Source organism: Crinia signifera, chromosome 2, assembly GCF_055691185.1.
Source record: "Crinia signifera chromosome 2, ASM5569118v1, whole genome shotgun sequence".
NCBI classification, from domain to species: Eukaryota; Metazoa; Chordata; class Amphibia; order Anura; family Myobatrachidae; genus Crinia; species Crinia signifera.
The window spans coordinates 97,912,275-97,940,175 of NC_139218.1; the positions used below are offsets into that span (position 1 = coordinate 97,912,275).

Consider the following 27,901-nt stretch of genomic DNA (forward strand, 5'->3'; position numbering starts at 1 on the left):
CTTCACCAGGCTTCATAAATCTACCCCATAATTACTTTAGCCCAATGCATGTAAGAGAGCCAATCTGCCCTAGATTTCACTGCTGAACGGGAACTGCAATACATAGACTTTGTATAAAGGATCACCCCTTACTGCATTGTCATTAAAGCCACTGGGCCTGCAGCCATGTTATGCTACATAACATATATAACATGGACTGTCCTCAGGGCCGGCAGTGTCCCGCAGGGGAATGGGGTGACGTGGCTTCACATTCCGTGAAGTCTAAGGCCACACCCCTTTTTGGGAAGCAGATTCTGTGTTCCAAAAATGTTGGGCGGTATGCTGAACGCCACTTGGTCCTAGCTGGGGGGTGTGGGTAAATAATGTAGTGTTGTGTACTGTGAAGTGGGATGAACTGTAGTATAGTGATGTAGTGCAGCATATGTTAACACACATGGGGGGGCATGCAGGGCAGTACAGAGCCTGGCCAGGCCCAAATATTTCCATGGGGGTGTAGCCAAATCATGGGAGGCGTGGCCATCCACCCTTGAAAAAAGATACGGGAAAATAAGTACTTTAGGTGCCTCCCTGGCCCCACTGCCCCACAGCACACAGCAGCATGTGCTGGGTTGAGAACAGTTGCTGCAGCTCCTGCTTCTAGGTAATGGGGGCAAGACCAGGGGGCATGCAGTGGAACACTGTAATGGGAGGCCATGTGACAGAGAAGCTTAGGGGATTTATTTCTCTGGGTGGGTTGGGGATGTTAAATGACTGCCTTTCCCCGGGTGACAAAAACCCTAAATCCAGCCCTGAATTAACCCAATAGCCACATGCACTAGGCCCCCTAACAGATAATCCATTCCTGCATAGCTCCTAATAATAAGTATAGAAGATCTTTGCAAGGAGATGACACTAATTTTTGTTCTGGATATAAACGGCAAACAGCTGTCCCAAACACCCTGAGGTATATGCAAAGAGAATTATTCTCTGTTACCAATTTTGACACTTGTCAGTTCCCCGTTGTTTCCTCTCCAGCCCAAATATCACTCAAAGAACAACAACAACAAAAAAAACCCAGCATGAAGCAGTATTCTAAATAGCTTACTGTGCTATGAATGCCAGAGGTGATTTTTTCCGATGCTATATTTAGTAGAATGAAGCCTGTTAAACAGGTATATTACAGGTTATTCACTTCTGCAATGTGCTATTAAATGTAAGTGTAAAAAGCAGTATGAAGCATAACATTACCTGCTGGACTGACTGGTTATTAAATTACTTCTATTATGGACAACTGCTTTATATAATGTATGGGATATCACAGCTGCACAATGCAAATAAGTGCAGGATAAATGGACTCCCTATTGATAATATGCAGCCTATACAATCTGGAGGTAATAATGTAGAAAGTTATTTCCTCTGGGCTTGATACTGACATATTCTACACACCGGATGGGACCAATCCCAAATTCATCAACGAAGGCTAAAGGAAAATATCCCTCTTCCATCTGCTCCTTATGATCCCATGTTGCTGAAATATATCAGAATCTTGTAGCCAAAGGCTGTCTCTCTGGTTCTCAGGAGATCTGATCTAGTCCTGGATCCTGTCTATGGGCCAAAGGAAGCCGAGAGGAAACCAGTTGGAGTGATGTAAAGGAAAAAGGTGAATGGAAAGGACGGCTGAGGATACATGCAATTTAGAAAGACTAATAATGTTATTTTATTTGCTGTGAATTCAGTTTAATGTAAATAAATATGTGATTCACCCTCTATATATTTCTTTAAAAAAAACACTTAGGGCCAGATGTATCAAGCTTCAAAAAGTGATAAGCAACCAGCCAATCAGCTCCTACTTGGCATTTTTCAAACCCAGCCTGTAACATGGCAGGTAGGAGCTGATTGTTTTGTTGTTTATCACTTTGTGAAGCTTGATACACCTGGCCCAAAGGGGTAAATTTACTAAAGCTTCTAAAAATAAAGAGTTGATGTTACCCTTAGCAACCAGTAACATTCTGTGGGGAAAATTTACTAAGATGGGAGTGCTATTGAAAATAGGATGTTGCCCCTAGCAACTAATCAGATTCTACAACTTATTTTTATAGCCCCTTCTAGAAGATCAGAACCAGCTTTATTGGCCAGGTATACTCGCATATACTAGGAGTTTTTTGCAGTACATGGCATCGCCGGGCAATAACATGGAGGGGGAAATACATAACATACATTACATATATTAAATATACATTACATGTTGTATATTAGTCATATTATACATTGTTCAGTTGGTGACCAGCTATTGGGAAGAAGCATTTAGGGTTCTTGTCGACTTTTCAGGGATGGACCTGTAGCGTCAGCCTGATGGAAGCGTTTCCAATAGGTTGGGGCCAGGGTGCAGCTTATCTGTTGCTATTTACCCTGGACAAGTAAAGTTTCTGGGCAGGAAGAGGTTGACCCCAAGTTTTTTTTCTGCCATCCTCACCACCCTTTGCAGTCTACATCTGTCATTTTTGTCGGCCCCTCCATACCAGATTTTGATTGAGGAGCATTGGACCGAGTTGCTTCATGTATAATTTGATTGGTTGCTATGGGCAACATCCCTCCTTCTATAGAACTGACATCTTAGCAAATGTACCCTTGTATATCATTTTCTTGTATGCAAAGGAGAAATGATAGTCAGAATCGGATTGCTTGCTATAAGTAACATTACCTATTTTCATTTTTAGAAGCTTTAGTCAATTTATCCCAAAGTCTTTTCTTTTGAAGAGCAATCTGATACAATACGAGGTGACTCATCTTACTTGGAAAAAACTCCAATCAGATTCTATCATTTTCCTAGTAGTTTAGAAAGTCAAAGCAAATATCTGATTGATTTGTAATGATTACAGCATCATTTGCTGTACTTCAGTCTCCATACGTATTCCCCATATTACAAGTTTATGTTTTCCACTGCCAATTTTACACATATAATACGTTTGCTACCCACGGGTCCTTTCTGCAGTTTTCAGATTTTTTGCTGCAATCTCCTTATGTATCCATCTCCAGAAAGTGAAACTCTGTGGAGCTCATACTCAAACTTTCTGGCGCTTGTACATGATAGGAGCTTGTACTCGATAGGAAACGCCATCTATAGATGGTCTTACATAAAGAAAGCCTATGGGATTTTTTCGCACATGCAAAGATCCATATCCATGTCGCCCTGTGGCTTGCTAAAGTCCACACAACCAGCCTCATGAGAACATTAGGACTCCTGGGAAGTCCTCAAAATGGAAGGAAAGTTCTAATGGGAAGTGCTTTCCTGAGAGTCATATAGTATTTGTAATCCTAGGAGACTTTGAAGTGTCACCTGAGACACCAAATTGATATTTTTTTATTTTCAACACACACAGATCCTAATTGTAGTCAATAGTAACTACTTTAGTATTATTTACCATGGGAGGCCAGTTTCAAGCCTTTGCCCCTTTACTACAAACTTCCCCAATCGTGTGAATGGAAGTTCCTGAGGTAGTGGCAATGACAACCAATCAATCCCGGGTCATTAGTGGGCCCAGTAATTGGCCTGCCCACATGCTTTAGTAAATTTGTAATAACTCCTTCACTAGCCGAAACAATTATGTAAATAAATAATGTTAGATGCACATTTTTACAAATGTATAATGCTTTGGTAAACATTTCTGATAATAGTGGCAATCTATAAATGTTAAATCTGTCAAAAATGACCATGTAAACAATCTAATATTTTACTGCACAAACTAAATATATTTTCTACTAATAATTAGACAAAATAGCATCAACAAATTTATATATATTTTTGTATATTGAGATTTTGTTTGATAGCTGAGTAACAAAATATGAAATTTGAAATAAAGTTATAACTTCCGATACACAATTTAATTATAACTATACATGGTCAAACGAGATTTGTGTAAGCAGCTAACACACTGTAAATTTACCAAAGTAGTGTTCAGAGTGGTCCAGGGAATAAATCACCCCGAGGCAGATTACAAGGTCAGCCACTTACCCATCTTTTCTCATGTAAGAGAAACATAGAACATAAACTGATTACAGCTTAAAAGCATAATGTTTTCACAGTTACAGCTTGCCTAGTAAACATTTTAAAGGTTTAAAGAGCAACTAAAGGTCGATTTTCTTAATTAAACATAAAACAAAAAAGATTTTTTTGCAACAATTCTCATTAAAATTTTGTGTAATTTATTGTCCAAACTACTTTTTTTTTTTAAATTATAGACATTGGTGCTTTATTATAAAAATCCAAATAAATATATTTGAATTGTTCACTTCAGTGGGTTTTCAGTATGTGCACTAGTTGTAGAAATCCAATTAAATAAATTGGCCATTGAAATGAATAAGACAACTGAATTGGATGGCTCTCCCCACATCAATATAATGTATTAGAAAACACAAATATACTATTATTGTGCGAAGGTATGATTATTTAAATCAGTCCCAGAGGTAATTATTTGGCTTGTGCAGCTCTCCCATTAGGGCTTTACCGACACCCACTCTAAATAAGCGTACAATAAGCACTTGATATACATAAGGGGTATATCACCCTGCAGTGTATATCAAGCATAGAGATGCTGGATGGCGCGGTCACATCACATAGCCGGAGGATCGGGTGAGGAAATGGGCACTGCCAGTGTGAGCACAGTGACGTTCTACAGGGTGATATACCACCTTATATACATCAAGCCCTTATTGTGCTAATGATCTTAATACATTTCCTTATTTGAGTGTGATTTTTAATTGAAAGTAAAATGTATTTATTTTTTTAAATACTGAACTACTGTATTATTTGCACCTCCATTGTTTTAGCTATAACTGTATTAGAGTTTATTAAGCTGGGATTCCATTTTAGATGTACATACTATTGATTATTTACAGTTTTTTTAAGTAGCATTCTCACATTTGTTTCATATATGGTTTCCAGTATGTGAGCTACATGTAAAAACCCCATCAATAGGAAAAGAATGACACTCAATTAGTCAATATAGATTGCAAGATCAACAGAATTGCCTTCACCAGCAGGTGGCAAAGTGTAATCCTGGTGTCCCCCTGATTTGATATACTACAGGGGTGGGCAAAAAGAAGCTCTCCAGCTGTTGATGAACTACACATCCCAGCATGCTTTGCATCAGTTGCAGCATGGCCAATTGGAAAAACTAAGGCAAGGCATTTTGGGATGTGTAGTTCATCAAAAGTTGGAGGGCTGCTTATTGCCCATCCCTGATATACTAGGTCTGGGCAGTGCTTGTGTATAGATTTGTTATTATATACGCATCACCATTGAACTCCATTTAGCTATGGCCAGTAAGGGAGGATGGAGACAGAAGGTGGTATTCAATGACTTTTATCGCCAGTCACGGCGATACTGTTTTTAGATTCGCCATCAATTCGCCGGCTATTTTGCGGCGATTCGTCATGCATGGGGATTCGCCGGGACTCGCCGAGTCACCCTATTCAATGTGGCTGAGATTCGCCGCCCCTAACGGCGAATCTCAGCCAATCCGGCGTATCCCTAAACAGCTCCATTACTGTAGTCAGTGTTTAAGAAATTGCAGTGAAATGCCATCGGCGAATATAGCTCATTGAATAGGGTGATTCGCTTTTGGAGCTCCAAAAATCGCCGACACACACGAAAAAATCACAGATTCGCCATAAAACTTGGCGAATCTGCCTCATTGAATACCGCTCAGAGAGTATGTTATTTTTACCTCAGGTTCAGAATCATCAAGGGCGAGCTGTGACAGCGAGCATGCAACACTGCTTGCTGTCACAGCTCACCCTCAGCACTGAATACAGCCCTATATATCAAGTCTTAATAAAGAAATAAATACAAAAATAATTTAAATGGAAGGTGTCCCATACACCCATCACCTAGTTGCTAAAGACGATGGAGAATGGAAGCTCGATCATGTGTGTAAAATCCTATTCTCAGCAATAGTGCCAAATACTCGACATATTTCGGTTTCATAGAGCGAATCCTGCTGTGTTTTCTTTTCACAGTGCCAGAGGCAACTAAATTACAAACACCTTATCATTAACCACAGACGGGACAAGTGCCAGGGCCGATTCCAACGATTGCCGAGTACACAATACTAAACCGTATATTATTGCCATATACAAATATTTATTTCCTTACAAGATTTTATTAATGTAATGGATACTATATGAGACCACAACGTTAATTTAGCATCTGACCATAATTCGGTAACAGTGTGTTATTCCAGTCTGGTAACAAAGAAGTACTAATTTTTGGCAACAATGCACTTATGTTGTAATCTATGTCTCTACCAGGAACATGCTAGGAGTTAACCACAACCTGCTGCAGGTGTTGTTTTGTGGGCACAAAGAATGTGTAGCTGAAATAATGTGTTTTTTATGAACACTCAGAAGCACTTTGTCAACTTATGATTTATATTGCAAGATCAATGAGATAGGAAACAAAACCTAGTACAGTAAGAATAACATAGGTCGATAAGAGTACATGTAAAACTGGGTACTATGCTGTCTGAAGTAGGCAGGATCCGCAGAGCTTGGCTTTGTATTTAATATAAGTACTTGTTTAGTTTCACGGCGGCAGATAAATCGCATGCGATGCGATCAGATGCGATTTTGTACCTGTTCATAACCCCACTATCTACTATGCATGGAGTTGATTTTATATAGTATAGCCCAAAGCGTGGCGAGCGGACGCAGATTACTTTACATGTGTTCCACGTCCCCTTGCGGGGCTCGCTGCGCTCGGCACAGAATACATGTAAAGTAATCCGCGTCCGCTCGCTGCGCTTGCCACACTATATAAAATCAAATCCATGCTTAGTGGATAGTGGGGTTATGAACAGGTACAAAATCACATCAAATTGCATCCGATCGCATCGCATGCGATATATCTGCCGCAGTGAAACTAAACAAGTACCTTAATATATATATGCCCCTTTAAATCCAGAAGCCAAAACTGATGATGTTGTGGTCGGCTTTGAATAGAGCTGCTTACTAATTTTACCGATACAGCGCTAATGTTCTCCATCATGCGGATATACCATGGGGCCACTTCTTATTTACCACATTACCAACATATATTAAAAAAAAAGTGGATAATCTGTGCACTGAATTATGAATTACCTATAAGATCATCCCATAATATTAACTATCGTAATTGTCGTATTACAAATCATTTTTTATATCTTTAAAAAGATCATTTGTATACAGGATGAATAATATGATGTAGCTTTAAGAGAACCCAGGAGCAGGCATATATCAGAATTCCGTGGGAATGAGGATACGTAATACTCACATTGTTATTCATACATCTAACCAACAGTGCCTGTGATTTATCCTCCATATCTTCCCCTTCTTGTAACATATACAACACATTATAATTTAATCATTTTTGGGTAACAAGTTAAAGAAGTTGCGATATTTAGAGAGTAACTTGAAAAAGCTTGTATGCTTATGAACAAAACTAATTTTAGTACATAGAACTACTGTATTTATTAAAATAAATTTCAGCACACTAAGGAATATAGAAATTATCACCTGATAATCATGCCCTGCATAAAATGTAGGTGCATTTAACTTAAGATAACTCCTCACAAAAAGTGAAATTGATCTCTTCATTATGGACTAACAGAAAAGCAATAGTCCCAAGCTCAGGAGCCATGCATTTTAGAAGTTATTCCATGTACAAATCCCTTTTGCAGGCACCATTGGGAGCAGGTTACTCCTGGATTATAACAAGGGTGACCGGGTGATTGCTCCTCCCCCACCACACACACACACCTACCTACCTAACAAGCATGGGAACACTGTGGCAGAATGTGAAATGGTTGTCTGCTTGATGACACAATATGAACTGAGGAACAGCTACAGGGTGTTTAAGACATTGGTGCTGCTGGGAGTATTTGACACAGTATAATTTCTAATACCTGTGCCAGTGTATCATATTAACAATTTTATTGGTAGTGTAGCCCACAAGTTATAGCTGCCCTGGGGTCTCCACAAACCAGAATCCAGCTCTGCTCCTGAACCATCCTGTCCCTGAGCAGGGTACCACTAGTCTACCAGTGAGGATATTTGAGAGTTTGTTAAACATTTTACATTTGGTTGGGTTTATTAGGTGTGGTTCATACGTCACCAAAGTCTAGGTCGACACAAAAAGGTTGACATGCACAAGATCACAGTTGAGAGTTACAAAAGGTTGACACATGAAAAGGTCAACATGAGATTTCACAGATTTTGTATCAATATCGACACCTGAGCACATGGACCGGGTCAGCTCACCATAATTCCATTCCCAGTTGTAGTCCACTTGGATTTTACCATGGATGTAAAAAGTTCAAATAATTAAGGGGGAAAAAAAGTCCCCCAAAAATTAAGATGACATTTTCATGTGTGGACTACAGCAATGTTGACATTTTTCTTTGTGTCAACCCTTTTGACAATGTCGACCTATTGACCTACCATCCAGATACCGGATTTATTAATTCATGCAATATAATAACAATATCCCATTGCTGTGTTGAAGGCGGTTGAGGGAAAAAATACAAATGAAACAGATGGTTGTAGGATTGGATGATGCATAACTATGTAAATTAGGAAATTACTAACCTCTGGTTGTGTCAGCTATATTTTACTGTTATGCGTCATACCACATCTTTGTTTGTCTGTGAGAACCATATCATTTGGCCTGTTACATTACCACATGCCCGCTTACAAAAGACTCCTATATATAGAGATCACATAAATAGAGGCTAAGCTTTCCCACTAACAACAGAACAAGTAAAGGAAGTGTAAAGAAATTTCCTAAAGACATAAAAAAGGAAAGGGAACAAATTCAACACAGACACCACTGTAAGTTCTATGTAAACGGTCATACATATACATTTTTATTTGTATACAACAGCCAGGATGTTTTATTCATTTCTGTGAGGATGACTATATGTATATAATATATACAGTATACATGTGTTTGTGCACACACACACACACACGGTAATACTATGTAAGGAATATTACATTTATGTTTGCCCTGTCTCCTGTAAATTCTGGGAGTTTCCTTGCCCCAGGAAAGTGGACAAGCATCCCACCAATTTCCAGGTAAAGTGGGGGAGGCAAGATGCCTGATGAAGGGATTCACTATGATTCACTTCCTTGTAACTCTGCTCTTTATCAATGTTTTTGTCCCAAAAATGAGGCAAAGCATCAAGGATGTCGAGTTGCAGTGATGCAATATGCAGTGCCATGCCCCTAACCCACCAACCTGGACCTTCTTCTCACAGAGACTTAGTTGCCATTGCTGGCAACTATCAGTTACTGTGCATGAAACAATACACATCACAGGCACAGGATTGACTATGTAGCATCCATTCAGAACCACTGCTGAGGGATAACCAACAGTGTACGCATTCAACAGCCCTTCCAGTAGCGCCATACCATATGTGACGTGGCAGAGCCGGGCATCTTTGCGTGCAACTGTTCACAAAGCAAATGAATGCTGATTGAAATGATATCCAGCATGCATATATTCTGTGTGCAACTCCAGCTCTATCTGCATACAACATGCTGTTACAATGTTTTCCATTAAAACACTGTAATGTACCATATCATACAGATACAGCAGCAGCCACACACATAATATAGGCATGCTGCATATCATTTAAATCAGCAGAAGCTGCTTGTCTGTCCTAGTTACATTATTTTTGTGAATATGAAATATTTTAATGGAAAAAACATTCAGTTACCGAGTTTCGCTACAGCATGCTGTAATTAGAAGGGTTATTTAACGTATAAGGAGGCTAAATATGGCCTTTATACAGATCTGATCGCAGTACAAATTTGTTCTCAAAATGGGCAAAACCATATCCACTGCAGATGCAACATGTATAGAGAGTTAGATTTGTAGGAGTTATTTTGTTTCTGTGCAGGGTAAATACTGGCTGCATTATTTTTACACTGCAATTTAGATTTCAGTTTCAATACACCCCACCCAAATTTAACTCTCTCTGCACATGTTACATCTGCCCCACCTGCAGTGCACATGGTTTTGCCCATTTTGAGAACAAATTTGTACTGCGATCAGATCTGAATAAGGGCCTATATGTGTACACATCTGTACTACAGTATATGCATAATTTCTGAAATAAAGTGATTTTATTTCAATAATTTCATATATTTTGGTTTGAGTATAAGTAACTCCAAATATTTCTTAGATACTTGCCTATGTCTCCATGGTCTAAAACCACTGATAACCTCCTTCCAGGCAAAATGTTTTAACCATATAACCTTGGCTTCTGAGTGTGTAATTACTAGTTATTGGAAGCAGTCACCTCCTTCCTCTCCGGGCCAGCTGATCACAATACTATATAAGTTAGTAGAGGTGGAGCAGCTGCCAGCAAAACTACATGACAGGGTAGAGGCTTTGAAAAAAAAATTGGGAAAACTGAGTGAACTTCATAAACCTCTAAACGTAGCAAAAAAAAACCATAACTTCCCTCTAATTATACCTTTATATTGCAAATATATAATTTAAGCCAGCTCAAACTCTTCCTCTGACAATATTAATTTTCATGTTGCAGCTGTACATAAACAATGTGCACTGGCTGTAGCGGTGTATACACTCTATAGACCGGATGGGAGTATTACACCAGTTAGCATATCTTGAGTGAAATCACTGCCTGAGGAAGGGATAATCACTTAGGGCCTTATTCTAGTTCACTCTTTCTGCCAAAATCCTTCTTAGATTCTCTCTGCACATTTTACATCTGCCCCCCTGCAGTGCACATGGTTTTGTCCATCTAAGAAGGATTTTGTCAGAGAGTGAACTAGAATAAGGCCCATAGTGTACGTGTACTTAAAAGTACGTAAGTTGAGTTCACCTAGAAAAGATGCCGAGAGCAAAATGGAGAGGCATTAAAAAAAAAAGAAAAAAAGAAAGCCTCGTTCTCTGTTTTAGCATTGAATACACAAACGGCGAGGTAGGCAACATTTCCCATAAGAAAACAATAACCGTTGAAGAACCAAGCGGCGAACAGGGCGAAGCTCGCTGTTCATTTTTAGCAAACCGGGAGAGTTGAATAGGGTGAGGACTATTTTTGGGGAGAGGACTGGCCTTCTTGCCAAAAAAAAAAAGCAAGCCTCACCGGAAAACACAGCAAACTGGGAGCATTGAATACTACCCACAATGTGCTTACATTTATTAATAGGCAATTTGAACACAGCACTATCTCACCTTAGAAATTAAACAAACCACACAAGTTCAGGGATTACGCTGCCTCAGAGTTATGCAGCACAGAGAAATGCCAATTTCATTATCAATAACTGTTTTCATTAAAAAAAATAGACCAGCAAGCATGCTACACATGTAGTGGCCACTCCAGTTGTGGCGCGTTCCCCCTCGTTGGCCATCTAAACAAACGGGCATCTATCAGAGGTATTCAATTGTTGCTCCGATAAGATTCCCATTAGCATTTAACATGACTGACAGCTCTAGCCTTAGCTGCACAAAGTGGCTAAATCCATTTAAAGTTCTCGTTCGAGCGTGTTAAAGTGTGGGTTTTGCACTTTGGGTGCCCAAACTGTCGACTTTTTCTTACTTTACCTTCTTTATCCTTTCCCGTTATCTCTATATTCTTTATGTTGAGCATCTATTTCAGCCAATATGACATGTTCGCACTTGCACAGTGGTTTATTACTTGTATCCACAAGTCTTCTGGCTATCATGCAATACCATTGTTGTCCCGACATAATGTTTGGGCCTCTTATTTTGTCATGGCTACTGTATTTTGTTCTTGCTTACAGCTACTGGATATCTATTGCTATGGCATGTTGTTGTGTTTTTGGTATGTGAACTGAAAACATTAGTCGGTGCACTTTTGACAAGATGACCTACTTAGAATTGAGGATTCATATTTTAGAATATATCCAAATATCATTCTTTAAGATTTTTGGGGTGAGGGGAGATTTATTTTGAAGATAACATTTTAATACATCCAATTACCAATTTAATTGAGAGGCCAATCTATAAGGACTTGTGATGGTTTGAACAACAGATAACAAACCTCAGCATCTCTAAATAAAATTTGTTTGGTTGTGCTAAGTACAAGGGTCTAAATAAAGGCCAGTACACACTAGGCGGGGACCCAGCATCGGCAAGTGCATACACAATGGTGCTGGTGTCCGATGAATGGCGGCGAGGCGGGGGGTGTTAGTGTGTGCATGTGTGTGTGTGTGTGTGGGTATGGACCTCGGCAATGATCCACTCCATCAGGTATGCATGCATGTACAGATGACAGAGGGGGTCGATAATTACCCACGGGAGTGTGCATCAGCCATTGGGTGCAGAATACACACTAGACCAGTGATGGCTAACCTTGATACTCCAGCTGTTGGGAACTACACATCCCAGCATGCCCTGCAACAGTTTTACTATTTGGCCATGCTAATCACTGCACTAGGCGATAGAATGAGCGATATTACTCAGGAGGGCTAAAATGAGTGTACGGGGCTTAAGAGTGTTTTAATTCTGATGGGTAGTCATCATTAACCTTTATCATAAGTTACCATGAAAAACACACTAAGAGTGTGTACACACGGTTCGATGTTCTGTGCGATCCGATGTACGATTCGATGTTTTGTCCGATTTTTACTTTTCCCTTTTTTTTTTTTTTTCTCTACTCCTTAAGATATGCCTTAAGATATGCTTAAGATTTTGACTTTTTACCATACAATTTGCTATGCGATTTCCTATTTGATTTACTATGTGATTTCCTATGTGCCTTAAGATTTGCTTAAGATTTTGACTAAGCGATTTTGACTTAACAACAGGATGACTGACAGGGCCCTGGAAATCGTATAGCACATCGCATCTTAAGCATATCGCAAGGCACATACGATGCATGCGATATGCTTGCGATTTGTGCTAGATAGAGTGTGCTGCCCACTCTATCTCCTCTCCGATCTCTCCTTAAACGGGAGCGCGCATCGGGCTAGGAAGCCCTTACAATGCATACAATCAGTATGCGATATGTATGCGATATGGCTTCCGATGTTGACGATATCGTCAACATCGGAAGCCATATCGAACCGTGTGTACACACTATAACACAATCAATATAGGTTTAAATCCTGTAATGTGCTAAGAATCACAGATGAAAATATTAAAACACACAGAAATAATGGATTTATTTTACAAATGTAGTTATGTGATTGTACCATCTATTTGTTTAAACGCCTGCATGAGAAATGTCAACTTACATTTAATTATCCTTCCATCTCATTAATTATCTTTTATTCCAAAGATGATATACAGAGTGGTAATTAAAGTGTAGAGTGGTGGGTGACAGCCGCCTACTGTGCAATCCTCAAAGCATAGCAATTAGCACATCTCAACAAGAAAATCTTATTAACACATGGAATATCAGGAGCGCGTGTCTACACCAGTTTAATTTATAATTCAATAATTAAGCAATTAGGCTTTGGCATTTTCTTCAACGTAATAAATAAAATGAAATATTGGCAAAATCATGAAAAGTTTTAACACGGTCTTAATCCTATACTATGATCTCTGTAGCTTGTCCAATCCCTGAATATATTTTGACTATATTTTATTCCTAATCTCTTCTAAGTATCTTCATTAATGGATAATTTATGAAAATGTTTTTAACGAAGGGATTCCAATGCGATCTTATGTAAAGAATGAAAATCCAGCCATAACCACAGGGTAATATGAATGCACTTACTGACTACGTTGGCTTGTCCAGTGAAGATGGTATACTGAAGCTCGTAGGATACAACACTGAATTCATCATCAGATGTCCAATGCACAGTAATTGTGTCGTAAGATGCTGTACAGAGTTCTTCTCTAATCACAGGGGGATTGGGAGCTGTAAGGAACATTGACATATTAATGGTAAGGTAAAACTGTCAGTTGATATACTTTGAGCTATGTATCTATGCTGTATTTAACTATAGGCTTTGAAGTGAAGGACAACGGAAACGAAGATTTAAGATTCATTGTAAAAGCCAGTAGCGGTTCTCAAGTTCTTTCACCGGTGGCAAGCCCCACACCCCGTTGCTTACTAGCTGTTTGGAGCAGCATAATTGCATGGACATACAGAAGCACACAATGCAGCTGCTTTAGATGGATGGGTGCTCCCTCTCTAACAGCCCCCCCCAGAATGTCTCCTCACCATCTCAGCATACAGACCACATCACAACTGACACTAGGAGAAATTTAATAGGATGAGAGATTCAGAAAGTGAGAGATTTGGTAAGAGATCTCCAGTTTTTTAAAAGCGGCAATCATTTACACTGCAAAGCCAGTCTGATTGCCGCTTTAAAAAAACCTGGAGATTTCTTACCAAATCTCTCACTTTCTGATTCTCTCATCCTATTAAATTTCACCCCAGGGGTCAAACGCTTCTGCTGCCTCCAGGAGTTAGAGCACTAATAACAGAATATTTCTTAAACCTATTCCATCATTTCCCATAGCCTATTATAGACAACTCTTTTGGGGTGAGGACCTATCATGTCAAATATAACATTTGTGCAAATATTGTAGACCTTTGTCTATTTGTTAATGCCCAGTCTTGTTGTATTGTTCTGATTGTACTGCAGAGTATTCAAATGCTATTTAAATAAATGATACTAAAGCAAATACACGGATTAAATTAGAAATAAATATTGATCAAAATAAATGTAGAACTACATGATAATTCAAAACATGTCGTCTTCTTTACTTGTACTGTAGAACCCCCAATTTCTCTTATAGGGGCCTATTTACTATTGCATATTTGCGGCTAATTTGGCAAGATCAACTCATGCAAATGCTTTCTTACAGCACCCAAATCTCCAGTCATGTAATTGTGATGAAGTGCGAGCTGGTGATGTGAATCATGATTAGCTGCTCTCATCGTTTGTATGATTAAATTAAGTACAGTTGACCGTCAGTTTACCTGTGAGATAATCAAGACATTCTAACATCTTCTTCTCCCTGGAAAAATCTAAAGCGAATGTGTCAAATGTGTCATTCAGGTTAATCTCTGGGATCAGCACTTGGGAAGAGGCTGTTGCCATTGAAACCCTAGGATAAGAAAACAAAGTTATCTTTTAATAGAGGCTGAAGTTCTTATGAGTATACAACATGAGGTTATTTTTCCATTACTACAGGAAACACTTCTGTACATCCTCCTGCTTGTAAATTGGGACCAGGAGACATATATAACGTGAAAACAAGGGGGAGGGGGGATACTGTAAGCAATTTATATTGTACAGGTTTCTCCCAGCACAACACACTTGTAAATTTAGATTTAACATTGCTATTAATCTGCTATCGAAGTCACAGCGTGAAACATCTGTACTTCTAATTCATGTACACAGCAATGTGCCAGATGGCAAAATATCAGGTATATTTTTAACTCATCCTGCAGAAATTGCTTCTAGCAGGTAAACTGCCTTTGATATACCATATTTACTGAGTTCTGGGACCATATACCGTACGCCATTTAACAAGACTATATGACAAGTTATAGAAGTCACAAAGAGGGGTTCTCCTTATAACATGGATTTTGCAAACTGAAATAAAGTTTGTATGAAGGGACATGGACAGCATAAAACCAGAATCCTCGAAAGACTAGTGAAATAATTGCAGGAGAACTCCTTTATATAAAATTGATCAAAAAGTGACTCAGAAGAGTGGTGGATCCAGAAGAGTACAAATGGAATGATTGCAGCCCCCCTCTACACACACACTCTATCCAAAATTATTCTCTGCCCTCCTGGGTATAGTTTCTACAACTTAGTCCAAACATAGGACAAAAAAACTCACCATCTGGTAGAGAATGGGGAACTAACTTTCATAGAAATTTTTCATAGAGGCCTTTATGCAGGGGACTCAATGGGTAGTATTCAATGCAGGGGTGAGCAGCCGGCGAAGGGGTTTAACAGCAGGGATCGCAAAAAAACAGTGATCCTCGCTGTTTAACCCCCTCGACGGGCAGGATTCCCCCAAACAGTGAGGCCCGCGGCCAATGCAGGAAGCTCACTGCATTTAGCCGCAGGTCTCTCTACTTCTACAGCCACATACGCCGAATCCCCCTCACTCTAAAACCGGAGCGAGTAGGAATCGGCGTATGAGGGGGGGGGGGCTTTGGGGTCAGTTGAATACTGACAGGGCGAGCAGTGACAGCGTGCAGGCAGCCCTGCTCGCTGTTTATCGTTCGCCCATGGCATTGAATACTACCCAAACATTGGACCTCAAACACTTAACATATGAGCTATTTGCAACTATGTACTTTGCCTAGTAAATCTAACTGTGTGTAAGCTACCTAAATCCATTGGCGGCAATGGTCTAAAATAAAAATTCCAATTAGCTTATGCAGAGTTTTTCCCTTTTACCAGCAGAAATCATTTCCCTATCTTTCAGATTCTTCATGCAATCAAATTAACAGGATATAGATCGCTAGAAGTTTTTACTTGTAAACCAAAAGAAAATAAAAATCAATTTGTACATTATATTAGCTGCAAACATGGAATGTGTATACAAGGAAAGCGCATTGGGTTAGATGTGCATTCTTTATAAATTTCATGTTTCCTCTGTTTAAAATCTTCTAACTCTCCCTTGCTGATATCTCTATCACATGCATAAAGAAATGAAGTCGAAGAGCCAAGTCTGGTGACTATATAGGCCAACTTTAGAATTTTTGGCAACATTTCTTGATAAATAATACACATATGAAGTTTTACTCTCCAAAATATCTTGGCAACAAACATGTTACTGCCTAAAACAAATCAGATTCTGTTTCTATTGTAATGAACAAAATAATAGGGCCATATTCAATTGGGATACACAAGAATTACACTGAGAACAGTAGACCGTATATCATCTGTTTGAATAAGTAGTTTTAAACATATAATAAAAACAGACATCGGTAATTTACGGTGAATTTGTATAATATAAATATCAGATCTGGTTAGAAATCTATGTGCATATAACAGGAAAGATTGAACTAAACTACCTGACAGGAATGTTTGCATGGGACTATTAAATGCCCCTTATAAAGGGCTGGATAAAAATACTGTTTATATTTTTGTATTATAGAAAGATGAGTGGGACTTGGTACCCTGAGTAGGGACGTTTGCCGTGAGTGCCGTGATATTGTAAGAGGACTCATTTGCATAGTTAGAAACTAACAACTATAAGAAGGTGTCTTACATCTTAAGTAAACAAAAATAGCAAATTTATATACCATCCCGGCCAATCAACTACTAACAGCTATGTGATAGGCCAAGTTTAAAAAATAAGAGTTGGGAGCTGATTGGTTGGTGCTTTCTCTCTCTAATTTATCTTTTTATAAGATTTGCTACATATGCCCTTAATTTTCAGAGCCATCTTAAACACTGAGACAAGCTGCTGCCAGTGTCACTTCACTTTGACTTAATGTGAAATGGCTGCTCACATTTGTTTTGTTTGACCAAGAAGAAAAGGACAGGAGAATGAACCATGACTTTACCTTTCTGTGATGCTCTTGGCTGACTGCAGGAAGCGCGCGTGATCCGCCTCCTTTAGGGACTGCTCTGCCTGGGAGATGAGGGATGTGGAGCGTTCTATGCACTGCTTACAATTGGCGATCTGCTGGGCCAACTTCCTCAACCTCACCACCTTTGACGGAGGAAAAGAATAAAAAATGTATTTATGCTTTTAAAACACATACAAAATAATGTGCATACAGTAATTGTCTTATTAAAGACTGAGGGGGACTTGCAGTATTTATCAATATTATTTTAATTAAAATAATGTGGAAAAGAGTGTTTTCACAGCCTTTTCACAATATTCTAGTATCACCTAAATGTACTTATGGGCAATTGGAGCATTCACAAAATTATCCTCATTGGCCTTAAATTTGCTTTGTTTTAGCTAGAAGATTGTATTTCTCATACTTCTAATAGGGAATGTGAACTGCTCGAATTTACGTAAGAATAAATAATGAAAAAAGGTAAGTTAGAAAAATTACCAAAGGGAGCCTTGTGATAATAACACTATCCTCAGATAGCATTAATAGGGCTTCCCTCCAGGAAATCAATCTCCAACAAACACCATTTATGGGTGCAAGTAAGCTCCACACACAGTACATGATCCTGTCAGCATCCAACATAGTTAATGATATCAGCCACAGGTGGTTGAAATGAGTGTACATACTGAACTATATAGGTAAACTATATCGTTTAGTGATGTCACCGGGACCCGCTGAACATATGGGTGGTTGGCTTTATAGCCAAAATCGACCCACAAGTCCAGTAGACAGGAAAGGACATTAACAATGCAATAACATTATTGAGTGTACACACTAAACTATATTTGAACATATTTTGTATATGTCTGTACTGTGCCATGTATAATAAAGTTGCAATGTTTTAAATGTTAGCTTTTTTTTTTAAATATTTTATTTTAACCTCAAATCTAAAGTCTATGGTGCCAGTATAATTTTAAAAAATCCAGACTATTTCCAAGTTCAATCCTGCATTTATCTAAAAAAATAAAATAGATCTATTTATTAATGAAAAAACAAATATATTCCTTTAAAAATGTATATATAAAAAAAATAGGTATGTAAAGCATACTTGGTAAACATTCAAAAGCTCTGTTATAAGCGTGATTTACAAATTGCACACGCTAAGTCTTCTAAGACCACTGAGTATTAGGTCATTTGTTTAGATAATTCTTGATTAATTAGTCACTCACTCAGGGAGCCATACACAAAATACCCTCACACTCCAGTACTCTGTGCTGAGTGGGCGTTCACTACAAAGTGACATTCTGGCAGTAATTCATTTCATATTTAACTGCTGTAAAATATTCCATATAATGCTGTGACATTTCTGTGTAATAAAGAATGGGTGGCTGATCGTCTCACAGGACTTTTTCAGGGTTCTCATGTGCATAAGTGCTAAGCAGAAAAGCCTGTTGTCTATATAATGCCAATCTTTCCAAAACCACTAGAGCCAAAACAAGCACAGCTGGCCCGTTCCACTCTGCAATTCACGTCATTTCCTGACCTGTTGCTTTGGCATGATAACCAAAAGTTTGATTACCACAATTGCTGCAAGCGAAAGAGGGGGCTTTTTATTTATGGAGCGAGTTGCCCAGCATGTGAAAATAAATGTTTACTGTACTATATTCCTCCTGAAGTGTGTCTACTTACAGTAAATGCCCCCTAACATGTGCAAATTTGTATTATGGCACTCTGTACTCCTATGCATGCAAATATTATAAAGCTGCCTGTAGATTGGCGTGTTTTAATAGTTTAATATTTACGAATACTATTATTGTCATTTTCAGTTATGTTTAACAGTATCACTTGTTACCTATAGAAATCAGGTAATACAGCTATTGTTGAGTGGAGTGAGGGGTGAAGCTGTGTACACAGGGGGGCAATATATTGCTCAGTGTCTCCTTTTTTATCAGCGACCAGAGATGGTCGCTGATGAAAGGGAACCTCTGCTGGGGGAGCCGCAGAGGGAATCAGCTGGTCGCAGGAGCAAGCTCCTGCGACCAGCGAACTTAAGAAGGTTAAAAACGGGAGCGCGCACCCGGCGATTTATCGCCGATGCACACTCCAATCGCTGGCAAAATGGTCGCTCAGCGACCATATTGCCAGCGATAAATTCCCATGTGTACGCACCTTAAGTCTTGAATGGAGATGTGGAGAAAGGATAGTTTTTCACAGCTATTTTACAGTCTGTGGGGCAGATGTATGAAGCCTGGAGAAGAGATAAACTAAAGAGAAAGAGAAGGAGATAAAGCACCAACCAATGAACTTTGTTTGAAAATGACAGTTGGGAGTTGATTGGCTGGTGCTTTATCTACTTTAACTTTATTTCCAATTTATCTCTTCTTGAGATTTAATACATTTGCCCCTGTGTTTGAAACATGACTGTTAGGAACTGTTTGGGTGGTACTTTAAGCTCTGTCTGATGCAGTGATGGCTAACCTTGACACTCCAGCTGTTGTTGAACTACACATCCCAGCATGCCCTTCATCAGTTTTACTATTTGGCCATGCTAGAACTGATGAAGAGCATGCTGAGCTGTGTAGTTCAACCACAGCTGGAGTGTCAAGGTTAGCCATAACTGGTCTAAGGCTTTGTAAATAGACCCCTTAAGGTGTGTACACACAGTGCGATTGGTGGATTTCGATATCGGTGGCAGTCTATTTCTACTCTCAATTGAGACGCCGCACACACCTTTAGTTCTGTTGGTATGGATTACATCATCATGTTGCAGTACTTTACAAAGGGACTATTGATAGGAGAAGGAGCTTTCATAAATTATAGTTACAATGTAAAAAAGAACACAATGTGTTCTCTCATATAAAGCCAATATTAATGAATTCAAATATGCACATGAAACAAAATATGTATGTTTAACTATTACGCTGATATGGCAAATGCGACCAATACAAGTGGTTTGCAGTTTTCGTTCTCTAAGTAAGACAACAGGGACTGTGGTAAAACAGGAACAAAGGAACTAACTTATTTTTTTTTTTAAATTGCCTGTAATATATGGCTGCCTGTCACCCTACAGCTGTGTTTTTTACTGTTGCTGTGACACAAGCAGAAAACAATATGACAACGAAAGGTGTCAGACTCAGGAAAAGCAGCTTTCTTTATGAAGGAAGAGAACAGAAAATAAAGTCAATCATCAAGACTTAACTGATTAAACCTGTCGCTCTTATTGCACTTACTCATTCCCACCCTGATTTTACAGCCTGCAAACTCCTGCACTGCCAAGTCTGACATTGCTGATGTGAGAATAAATGCCTCATCCTGCAGACCATGCCAAATCTTATTGTGCCTCATAACTCAACTATTTCATCCATTTTCTCCTTGAGCCCCAAACAACCTTAGTTTGCAATCCAAAGCCAGCGTCCTGTGTCAGATGCTGATGAATCCGTGAACAGCTCATGATGTGGTATATACATGAGTCAGGGGACCAAATAAACATGGGTTCTAGCAGGATAGCACAGCTGTGGATAAATGTGTGGCAGGAGAGAACGTTACATACTAAGTACACACACTGGGGATTGTACACGGCTTTGGCAAATACATAGTGATTCATTTTGAGGTTGCATTAAGGTTACATAATACATATCAAGTATAATATAAAAGGAGATGTAAAATCAATCTTTCCATTACTATATTTACTTACAAAACTTTTTGTTAAAATTGCCAAAACCTTGAAATGAAGGCTGCCTCTAGGATACAATACTGACTGTTTTCCTTATAACAGAAAAGCAGATGGAGGAGAGCGGCATGTCGGGGACACAGTTTTAGGGGGATATTCAATCCCTGCAGGTATTTACGATGGGGTAAATGGCGGGCGGGCGCCTATTCAATGCTGTCTTTCCCGACAGAATTGAACAGGCATCTCGTCAGAACGGGCCCAACTTTGCAAAGCTGTCGGGCCCGTTCTGCCAAGAACGGCCGTGGATTGTCGAGATCCATGTCATTTAACTTGCTGCCTGAGCCCCTAGGAGCTGGCCTGTGTAGGAATCCCTGTTTAGCTATACTGCAAGACAGAATGTGTACCGTAATAGTGCCATCCGTCCTCCATTTCAGAAGGTATCGCTTAAAAAAAGGCCACAATTAACTAACTGCCATTTGTATTTCCTTAGTTGTCCAATGTTCCATCAAAGCTCTCATGGTATTTGAAAAAAAACCAAAACAACTACTTGTAACATTTCACCTCCTGGAATGCTGCCCTTCAAACACTTTTACATCAGCGATACGCCAGTAGGTTTTTTATTTGAAGTTAATTAGAGGAGCATGACAGCTTAGTGAACCGTTAAAACAAGACTGGACCTTATTCTTAGAGAACAGATTTCTCACAAAGACCTACCAGACTTGACATTTAAAGATGGCTTTTTAGGTTACGGAATATCACACACCAGGTCGGCACAGCATGGCTGGAATATTAGTACAAAACACAAAGGGGGGAATTTACTAAGATGTGTATTCTACTTCACATGTGATGTTGCTATGGGCAACCAATAAGATCCCGTCTACTATCTTCTAGAGGGCGCTAAATAAATAAGAAGTAGATTTTGATTGGTTGCCCATAGCAACATCACATGTGAAGTAGAATCCACATCTCAGTAAATTTCCCCCAAAGTCTCTGTAGCTGCATAGAGTTTTATGTTTAAGGCACTGTATATATCTAGCACATAAGTACACATACTGCATACTTACCAACAGTCTCAATTACAGTGGGACAGACCCACTAACTGGACACTGTCCCACCCGCCGGTCACAGTGTCTGTAGGTGGTGGTGGTGTGTGTGTGTGTGAGGTTGCATTTTGGAATGCCCATATTCAAAACCTCTATCATTGCGGGAGGGGAGCCGGTGCTACCCAGCTACTCAGGGAGCACTGGGCAGGTCCCCAAAATAACGAAAATGAGTGCTTGGTCTCGCCCCCTCCAGCTGTGGCCACATCCATCCCTACTATTACCCCATCCCCTTTTTGGGATGGCCTCACCAGGTCCCTATTCAGTAAAGTCCAAAGTTGGGAGGTATGCATACTGTACCAAATTCAGTATGTGAATAAATGTAGGTGACATTATGGGGGAAATTTATTAAAGAAAATTAGTAAAAAAATAGGTGTATTTGTATCCAGAATTACACTTATTTTTGACATTTACTATTCCGAAAATACGGCAAATCGTATGCGTATTGATGTGCTATCAATACGAATATGAATTGCTGTATTTTCGGGATAGTAAATGTCAAAAATAAGTGTATTTCTGGATACAAATACACCTATTTTTTTTACAAATTTCCTATAGTAAATTTCCCCCTATGTGACCACTTTAGGAAAATATAAATATTCCAATGTGTAGAAAATATAACGCAGAGAACAACAATAAAATGTGAACTTAGTATTTTACATGCAAAATTGAAAGATGATTCACCATAGTCCAGATGTTTGACATCCCATCTGACCCGATGTGTGGTCCCGTGCGCATCGGGTTGGACCCTACATATTGAACCTGCAGCAGGTTCAATCTATCGGATCCATCAGCGGCACATCGTGGGTGCTTTTTAGCATTCATGATGTGTTGGGTCTGATAAATAGGTGTGTGCCAGCCGTGAAGCACCACTGGCACACACCTATGTGCAGGGGCAGGCAGCGGCGGGGTCCGAGCTGCGCTGAGCGCCTGGGGGGGGGTGTGTGTGTGTGTGTGTGTGGGTGCTCTCTCTCAGCCAATCAACGGTCGGCCTGTCTTTTGAAAAAAAAAATTCAAAATCTGCCACCACTGGCCCGCAGGTTCACTCAGCGATTCACGGACACTGTGGTCTGCCTGCCCGCTAGTCACCCGCACCCCCCCGGGCGCTCAGCGCAGCCCAGCACAACTACTGCCCAGGTTTGTTTTTATCTTTAACTCTCCTGCCCCCACAGCTACCCTGGAGTTTACGTGGGATACATCGCATGAAGTTTATAAGGTTATATATCTGATATTGGTATGGTATGGGTGACGGACATAGAAGTAAAATTAATCTAAATGAGAAGAAAAAAATACAAACCCTGTTGGGTTTCTGAGAGACAGGCACAGACATAAGTGATGGGTTATGGAAGGGAAGAAACCTCATCTTTCATGGTGTAATTGAGTTAGGGGTATTCAATCTGTGCAGCGAAAATAGCAAAACTCACCTATTCAATGATGCCATTACCGACAACATTGAATGCAGTCAGTTGCAAAAAAGTCTGTTCGGTTTGGGGACAATCAGTGGCTGTTTTCGCCGATCCACGGACTTTCGAAAACTCAACAGTCTGAACATTGAATTCCGACTGTTGAGTTACTGTTGGATCGGACGAAAAATGGCCTGGGATTCTGACTGACGGGACGTTCCGACAGTCGTAATCCCCGGATTGAATACCCCCCTTAGAGTGCTGTTGGCTGCTTCCCAAGAAATACAGAGTTTGAACAAATCTGTATGTACACTTCCCATTGCTGATACAACTACTATGTGCAGTGGAATATAATGCACCCAGCAATAGGAACCAACAGACACACTATTGACATTATAAACCCAAAGGCTTAGTGAGTACCTCTATATTATGTCATTTTTCATCTATCAATATATCATTTACATTTTAAACCTGCGCATAGTATACAAATAAACAGTTGCATACAATATGGATATTTATTTACCTTTCCTTCCTTAATTTTTGTTCCAATAATTTGTCTTCTCTGTTGAATAATTTCAATGAGTTGATCACTTTCCTCCATTAATTTAGCTTCTTGTCGGGATGCATTTACCTGTAACCAAGGTTAAAAGTTGAGCATGATATACAATACAATAATAAAATCTGTCCCTTTATTAGGAAAGACAAAATGGACTTGGATCAAACAAATTGTTAATCCTGTTACTAAAACTAATTTAGTGCTTTAGCGTAAGGTTTGATTCAATTTGTTTAGTCAGATTTATGTACACATTGTAGATAATCACACACGTAGTGCAGTCAGCTCCGAAACACTATTTGCTGTTGCTAAAATTAGAGAACAGTGAGTGACTATTAAATAGAGAGTACACTCTATGGCAGAGGTTTCCAAACTCGGTCCTCAAGACCGGAAGATTGGTGCAAGCTTTAAGCGGTATACATACATTGCGATTTTGATGTCTGTCAATAATCGCTCATGCTGCAAATTCTCATGCTGGTCTGAATTGGGCCCTGTGTGTACACCCCTTTAGGCACCAGCGACTTAATCAGTAACTCAATATATTGTAATATAACCGTCTGTGCTCAGCCATGGATATCTTTAAAACCTAGACTATAAACTTAGCAGACAGATCGGCCTTCTGGATGATCTGTCAACCTATCCACCAATTTCTAAATGCATACACACTTACCAAACGCCTGCACGAGATGTCATACTTAGTGGAAAGCAGGAGTATAGCAGTAAGTGGATCTGGAAGAGACCATTGGAGCTTTAACAGTAAATTGTAAATCACCACTGGGCCTCTACAATTTTAAAATATTTATGTTTTACCATATCGTCATTTTATCACCTCTACATGATGAATGTCAACATGATCAATGTTGAAACTGTAAATCTCCAATGGACCTCCAGGATGAAATGTCGAAATTTTACCTTGTCGTCATTTCATCATCACTACATGATGAATGTTGAAATTGACCATGGCAACATGAAGAATGTCAGCATTATAACTGTGTACATTCTGTACCCAACCCCTTCAGGCCAGCCTAGCTTAAATGATTGTTGCTTACTGCTGATATTTTCAAATGTTGAAGACAATTGGTTGTAATCACTATTAACCATTGGAAGGTCCTCCAATATGCACCCTCCCCAAAATATCTCCCAGCATTTGATAGTACAGGTTGAGTATCCCTTATCCAAAATGCTCGGGACCAGAAGAATTTTGGATAACAGATTATTCCGTATTTCAGAATATTTTTATATTTCAATGATGTATCTTGAGGTATCTAGCATTTATGTTGTACAAACACATCAAACACATGAAACGCACAAAAATATACAGGTACAGATGTCCCCAGTAGCACTTTTAGCAAAAAAAAAAAACCTGTTTTTTATTTACTTTCTGGAATGAATGGTTTTCGGAATAATTTGGATAACGGATACTCAACCTCTATAGAGGAGGGAAAATGCCATGCATGAAAGGGGCATGGTCTCATAGTATGTCCTTGTTTCTGTCACTAAGTAGATGTCTGTATGCACAGAGAATACAGTACCCAGACGTGGCAGACTCCTGTACTGTCACTTTCAAAGTGACAAAGATAGACACATCGGCATGGCACCCCATCTTAAATTGTTACCCAGTTCAGGCTGATTATCTGCCTCCTTAGTATACCAGTGCTACTAATAAATCAAAATTGAACTGCTATGTAGTGGCTACTTAGTGACAGGTCTCACTCGTTATAACCCAACCCATACTGGTCATTTTTTGTAGGGATAAAGCCTAGCACTTTCTTTGTGTGAAAGAGAACGCTTGGGCCTTCATAACTACAGCAACTAGCCCAGAATATGAGCACTGTGGTGTGGAGGTACCAACTTTTTATAGGACCAATCAGGAGCACATCCTTACCAGACCAAAAAAGTTTACATACTGCATTAAGCTTCAGGGCCACTAATATTAGAGTGTCGCATAAGAGACACTTTTTTTTTTTAATTAGTGAATTATTCAACAAAAACAAAGACAAGTACAATCTACTGTAATTTAGGCACTATATCAACTACACCATATGCCAGTGGCAGGGTAGGACAGAGAGTGCAGTAAAACCTGTCACTGGTGATGGATTTACAGGGGAGACTTGCGAGTCTGCACAGCATGGAAGATGGCTGTCATGGTCTCAACGCAGAATGAGGGCTCATTGGATACAGCATTCAGGTTGGAGCACCGGAGTAAACTCACACCTAAAGCTGGTCGAGGGACTGCAGGAAAGCACCGCCTCCCCCTTGCTGGGCTTCCCCTATCGGTATGTGAGCCTGCTAAAATGGAGACCAATCTCTTTCCTAATGGGGATTGACTTCTACCTACGCTCAGTAGCATGGTGGTATAGTGGAGTCTCAGGGGCAGTGTTCACGCGAGGACTGTGGACCGCCTCCCGAGTGCCACAGTAATTTCTCCGCTCTCCCTCGGGACACCTGCAGGGGTGCCACAGGTTGGTGGTCCAAGACCAATTCAAATTATTTATGATCAATTATTTATGGACAAAACCAGTGCTGGTGCCTTCCAATCATAAAATATGTACAATCAGAAGCAAATCCGCCCCTTTAACACATAACTGAACCTAATAAAGCACATATAAACACAATCTACTTAAATGTATATATTTTTTTTGGCTATACCCAGAGATGTAGACCCTTGGATCCTGTCATTAATATCTTTGAATCATCTGATGATCTCCCCCACACTGTCTGGTTGGAAAGTACTGTATGTAGGACTCTTAAGGGGCATACACACGGGTGATTTCAGCCTCATTTCTAAGCAATCTGAATAGATCACTTAGAAATAGATCTTTTAATACACACAAGTTTCCTCACAAAAATGCTCAGTGGTTGAGATGCACTGTAAAATCATTACTCTGTGATACAGCTGCCTACAGGTTCTTAGCAGGATGTTCCCAGGTTTGCCTATCTTCTCTTGACATTGTGGAAAAACATATTTTGTGCGGCTGCACCGAGATTTGTAAATTCTGGTACACAGGTATCAAGATTCTTAAAAGAGTGGTGGGGGAGGAAAGGCCCTCTGATTATTGACTGTTTAATCTGGTAGAAATACCTAATAAGGCTCTACTTAAGCCTTGTATTAATGCTGAAAAAGCAGTGATACCAGTCTTCTGTAAATCTTAGTCTCAGGGGATTGATACTTATACTGAATACCAAATAATCTGCCCGTGTGGCTTGAGTTATATTGGCAAGACCAAACAGTCTTTCAAGGAGCGAATGGCTACACACAAGTTTGCTATAAAAGCTGCACTTCCGACTGGCACGACCGAGCAAACCAAGGTGCAGCACTTTGGCTGCTGGTCAAGTATCGGATGATAGACCACATCAAGGCCTCTTTGCGAGGAGGTGATCGTGGTTTTCATTTACTAGAGTGGAAAGCAAGATGGATATTACGGTTAGACACGGTAGCCCCTAAGGGGTTGAACGAATATATAGGTCTTAAATAGATCAATTGATTTCTGTAGTTGTATTCGGTTATTTACATTTCATACATTGATATTTGTTTTTTCACTATTTTATGTTTTTTTTTGCTATATATCGCATGCGATCCTGCCACTCGGAAAGGTCCCGGGCAGCTCCCAAAGAATGTAATTAAATGTTTTGCCAACATTCCTGTGATCTAGGTAGGTAGCAGAAGGTAAAAA

General features: G+C 39.6%; 1 protein-coding gene across 7 annotated transcripts in view; it reads right to left on the reverse strand.

Moving 5' to 3' along the window:
- MID1 (midline 1) overlaps positions 1–27,901 on the reverse strand; it is a 352,642-nt gene that overhangs the window by 26,678 nt on the left and 298,063 nt on the right. For all 7 annotated transcript variants that reach the window (XM_083172594.1, XM_083172596.1, XM_083172597.1 and 4 more), the window contains 4 exons: positions 24,198–24,305; positions 17,502–17,650; positions 14,946–15,073; positions 13,731–13,874 (listed from right to left, as the gene is read on the reverse strand). In XM_083172594.1, the coding sequence (XP_083028720.1) occupies positions 13,731–13,874; positions 14,946–15,073; positions 17,502–17,650; positions 24,198–24,305 (529 nt within the window). The remainder of the gene's footprint in view (positions 1–13,730; positions 13,875–14,945; positions 15,074–17,501; positions 17,651–24,197; positions 24,306–27,901) is intronic.